Source organism: Platichthys flesus, chromosome 21 (genome assembly GCF_949316205.1).
Source record: "Platichthys flesus chromosome 21, fPlaFle2.1, whole genome shotgun sequence".
Taxonomy (NCBI): Eukaryota; Metazoa; Chordata; class Actinopteri; order Pleuronectiformes; family Pleuronectidae; genus Platichthys; species Platichthys flesus.
The window spans coordinates 207,368-212,500 of NC_084965.1; the positions used below are offsets into that span (position 1 = coordinate 207,368).

The 5,133-nt window shown below is 51.8% G+C and overlaps 1 protein-coding gene across 1 annotated transcript in view; it reads left to right on the top strand.

Moving 5' to 3' along the window:
• LOC133933139 (activin receptor type-2B-like) overlaps positions 1–5,133 on the top strand; it is a 12,590-nt gene continuing 7,457 nt past the window's right edge. The window contains exons 1-4 of the mRNA XM_062380124.1: positions 1–431; positions 4,296–4,503; positions 4,690–4,796; positions 4,885–5,033. Coding sequence (XP_062236108.1) covers positions 374–431; positions 4,296–4,503; positions 4,690–4,796; positions 4,885–5,033 — 522 coding nt within the window. The 5' untranslated portion in view covers positions 1–373. The remainder of the gene's footprint in view (positions 432–4,295; positions 4,504–4,689; positions 4,797–4,884; positions 5,034–5,133) is intronic.

The following is a 5,133-nucleotide window of genomic DNA, read 5'->3' on the forward strand; positions in this document are numbered from 1 at the left end:
GCTTGACGCAGCTTCCTGTCTGGTTGTCCCCATCAGCCCCAACAGAGAGGAGAGGAGGACAAGAGAGGAGGAGGAGGAGAGAAGAGGAAGAGGAGACAAGGAAAGAAGCGAGAAGAGAGGAGCAGGCTGCGGGATCTCCTCACACCTCTCTGCGGACTACCCCCCACTCTGACCCGGGCTGTGTCCTCGCTGTGTCCCCGCTGTGTCCCCGCATGGCTCCGGATCCACCGGGAACTTAGAGACGTGCGGGTCTGCTGGTTATCACGCACGCTCCGGAGCCCGGGCCCTGCTGCGGGTCCTGGCGGGTTTCCGCCCCGTCAATGTGTGAGGAGGAGCGGGCGGAGCGCCGCGGGGACGCCGGGCTGTAGAGGACATGTGGCCGCGGAGCGTGGCCGTGGGGGCGACTCTCCTCCTGGGGGCGCTGTGTGCAGGTGAGCGCGGAGCCGCTGAACTCAAACTGCCTAACCCTAACCAGGGAACGGTCCTTTATCTGGTCCGGCGCGTGCACGAGGCAGAGTGTATTGTGGTTTTAACCACCTTAGCGTGCGTGTGTGTCTGTGCGTGCGTGTGTGAGAGACGGAGTGTGTGCGCGTGCAGCATGGTGGAGCTGTCTCTGTGCGGGTGCACCGAGGACGTTTCCTTGTCCTCGTTTCGCACCTGAGCGTGCACCGATAAGCGCGTGAGCGTGCACTCAGCTGTTTGGTTGCACGCCGGGGAATTGGCTGCAGCCGCGCGTGCGTGCAGGCTGCAGAGAGCTGCTCCATTGTCTGCTTAGACGTGCACGCGGATCGATAATGGATCAGATCCTCTTCTTTCTTTCATTTATCTCTTACACGCGCTCTCGTCCACGCGCGTTTTTACTACAGCACGCGACGGGTGGATGAATGAAGCGCGGTCATGTGGCCTTGTAGTGGTGAGGGTGGGAAGTGGCTTGGTGCGCGTGCGTGCCGGTTAAATACTACATGGACGTGTGCACACATGTACAACAAAGGTCTCTCGTGTGTGTGTGTGTTGCTGACTTCGTCGTTGTGTTGTAGTAACATCACAGGTTCTTGTGTGTGTGTGTGTGTGTGTGTGTGTGTGTGTGTCCACAGTGACATGTTGTAGTTGTTAAACATCACTGTTGCCATGGTTGCGACTACCATCCTCCTAAACACTGATCGAACAGAAACACATGGTTTGTGTACTTGTTGTGTAGTCGGTGTTTGTGAAGCAGCAGGTTGTCGGTCCGACTCCTCCACACCAAGAGGAAGAGGTGGGAACATCCAGGTGAGGGGCGGAGCCTGTAGAGCAGCAGGAGGCGGGACATGTCTTCCTACAGCTGATGGAACCTTTGTGAAGTCACCCAACCACCAGCGACTCCATCTTTACTGAGGGCACATGGACGACGCTCGGCCTCAGCTCTTGTCAGGCTCTGTCATTAATTACCCAGAATGCAGCTGCTGCAGGATGCTGCGATCACACATTCAGTTAAATCTAGAATTCTGTTTTAAAATGGTGTTCATCAGGAGTGAGGCCTCGACCCCGGCTCACTGGACCGACCTGTCCCGACCCGGGGGCCGGCCGGTCCGATCACCGGATCAAAGCCTCACACGTGATCCGTGACTTTGATCTGTTTGATCTACGCTGCTGCTCAAAACCCATTTCTATAGTTTCACCTTTTTATGAATGATCTCTATTTCTTAGTGTGTGTGTGTGTGTGTGTGTGTGTGTGTGTGTGTGTGTGTGTGTGTGTGTGTGTGTGTGTGTGTGTGTGTGTGTGTGTGTGTGTGTGTGTGTGTCAGACAGGTGGTGTCTCTGATGTCTTCTTCCTTCAAACTGGTATCAGGAGTGAAGTGAGGACGTCTGGACTCCAGAGCGACACACAGAGGGACGAGTGGGGGAGGAGTCTTTGTTGTCCCGAGTGTGAGAGGTCACATCTATTGTGTGTGTCTGTTGTCTGAGGGGCGGAGCCAAGGGCAAGGTCATCACTGTTGCTATGGTTACACCTAGTGGAGTTTCCAGCCTCTGGTGCAAACTGATCTGGATTCAGTTTGAAACTCTGGTTCGTGTTTGAGTCTGAACAGAAACTGAGACTTTAATAAACAATGACCGGTTCTGATTGGTTCTCATCAGTCACATGACTATATAAGTATAAAGGCTAGGGTTAGGGTTAGGGCCCTTATTTATATATATATCTATAACACTTCCCGTAGTGTGTCCTGCACCAGATGGGTCAGAAGCAGAGGTTACATGTCCCTACCTGCATGAGTGTGTCTGTTTGGGACAAATAAACAAATCAATAAATAAACAAATCAATAAATAAACAAATCAATGCATCTTCATCTTCTGACACTCAGTGGAAGTCAGTGTTTCAGAGCAGTGGTTTGTGTCGACTCCCATGATGTGTCTGTCACCCAGTGTGGGACTGGTTGTGGAACGGGTTGTGGGACTGGTTGTGGGATCAGATTGTGGGATCAGGTTGTAGGACTGGTTCTGGGACTGGTTCTGGGACCTGTTGTGGGACTGGTTCTAGGACTGGTTGTAGGACTGGTTGTGGGGACTGGTTCTGGGACTGGTTGTGGGACTGGTTGTGGGACTGGTTCTAGGACTGGTTGTAGGACTGGTTGTGGGACTGGTTGTGGGGACTGGTTCTGGGACTGGTTGTAGGACTGGTTGTGGGACTGGTTGTGGGGACTGGTTGTGGGACTGGTTCTAGGACTGGTTGTGGGACTGGTTCTGGGACTTGTTGTGGGACTGGTCGTTGGACTGGTTGTGGGACTGGTCGTGGGACTGGTTGTAGGACTGGTTGTGGGACTGGTTGTTGGACTGGTTGTGGGACTGGTTCTGGGATCAGGTGTCGGTGAAGTCCCTCTTGGTCCATTTGTAGAGACTTGTTCTCATCTTGGTTAAATCAAGTCCGAGGACGTTGCTGTTAAATCGTACACACATGAAACCTAAACGTGTGTGTTTGTGTGTTTGTGTGGAGTTCCCATGGCTTTGCATATCATATGTTTCCCTATGATCTCAACAACATATGCGTGCACACAACTTTGCCTAACAGATGTGTGTGTGAGTGACCCCTGACCCTCATGTCTGGATCACACAAAGCTTCTTAATAATTTGAATGTGGTCATTTTGCATGATAATGTCGCACACAGACACACACTTTGAGTGATTTGCATTTGTGGGTTGTGCACGTCTGTGTCCATATCATCATGGAGACAGGAGGTTTCTCTCACACACACACACACACACACACACACACACACACACAGTGTTAATGTGTCGGAATTAATCGTGATTCTTTAAATAACAAAGCTGCAGCTGACCCTGTCTATAAAGCAGACGAGGTCAAAGGTCATGAGAACACACTGAACCTCCAGACTGTCATCAGGAATGTTCACCCTGAGCTCCTGAACCACATGACCTCTGCAGCAGAGGGACCAGGTCACTTCCTGTGTGTGTCTGCCCCCCCCGGCGGCTCCACCTGTCACCTGAGCCACGAGGAGGACCTGATGCTGAAGGTCTGTGAGGAACCTGCTGAGGAGATGTTCAGCTGGGACACTGGGACCTGAGCTGCAGCTCCTCCTCGTGTCCTCGTGTCCTCAGGGTCCAGTGGTTTGTAATGTGTATGTCCTCATGTCCACTGAGATGTCTCCAAACCCATTGACTATAGTGGACACGTGTGACGGTTAGGGCTCAATATGGAAACTTCGTCTGCTCGATGATGACATCACGACTGATCAGCATATATTTCAATGTGTGTGTGAGAGACGTTTGACCTCTGACCTCTGACCTTCATTGTGTCTCCGGCTCTCCCGCCTGCCATCACCATGGAAGTGTGTGTGTGTGTGTGTGTGTGTGTGTGTGTGTGTGTGTGTGTGTGTGTGTGTGTGTGTGTGTGTGTGTGTGTGTGTGTGTGTGTGTGTGTGTGTGTGTGTGTGTGTGTGTGTGTGTGTGTGTGTGTGTGTGTGTGTGTGTGTGTGTGTGTGTGTGTGTGTGTGTGTGTTTTTAAAAGATGAGTTATGAAGTAAAGTCACAAATGTCAGAATACAATTTTTATTAAATTACTTTTGTCAGTAAATTGGTTCAATCGTCATCCACCAGCATGAAGGTGATGATGATGATGATGAAGGAGTACTGAGTTCTTTGAGGGGGGGGATATTGACAGCGAGCGTCCACGTTGACTTTGAGTCTTTCAGACGAGTGTGTGTTTGTAATAACTGTTAATTAAACCCCAGTGGGGGGGGGGGGTTAGCCCACAGCGCCCCCTGGATCACTGAAACGTTGCATCCTGTGTCTTTGTGCTGCAGGACTGAGCCATGAGGACAACAACGTCCTGGAGTGTCTCTACTACAACGTCAACTTCGAGATCGAGAAGACCAATCAGAGCGGAGTGGAGCGCTGCGAGGGCGACCAGGACAAGCGCTCGCACTGCTACGCCTCCTGGAGGAACAACTCGGGATCCATCGAGCCGGTGAGGAAGGGCTGCTGGCTGGACGACTTCAACTGCTACGACCGGTACAAACACACAACTCTGCACAGATGAGGGCGCCACTGAGCCACAGTTAAGACCCTGAAGGTCAAAGGTCATAGAGCTTTTAATAGTAATGAACACAAACTCACGACAGCTGAGAGATGCTTCATGATGAATAAATGCAGATACAGCAAATAAACAGTTGTGAACTTCCTGTGTGTGTCTGTCAGACAGGAGTGTGTCTCCACGGAGGAGAGTCCTCAGGTCTTCTTCTGCTGCTGCGAAGGAAACACCTGTAACGAGAAGTTCACTCACCTGCCGGACGCCATCGGACCACGTGAGTGACCTGATGTCACGTGCTTCTGATGTCACATTTCAGCCCCACCCTCATTAATTAATCTACTGTGTGTGTGTGTCTGTGTCAGTGATCAAGGCCCCGCCCCCCGGCGTTGGCGTGTTAGACGTGATGATTTACTGCTTCCTGCCTGTCACCATGTTGTCTGTCACTCTGCTCACGGCCGTCTGGATGTACAGACATCGCAAACCTCCGTACGGACACGTGGACATTACGGAGGTACACACACACTCAGACACACACACACACACACACATTCTGTCTCACGCTCTTGAAACCATGGTGCGCTCGTGTGGCTGTTTGGGGGAATGCAGCTGTT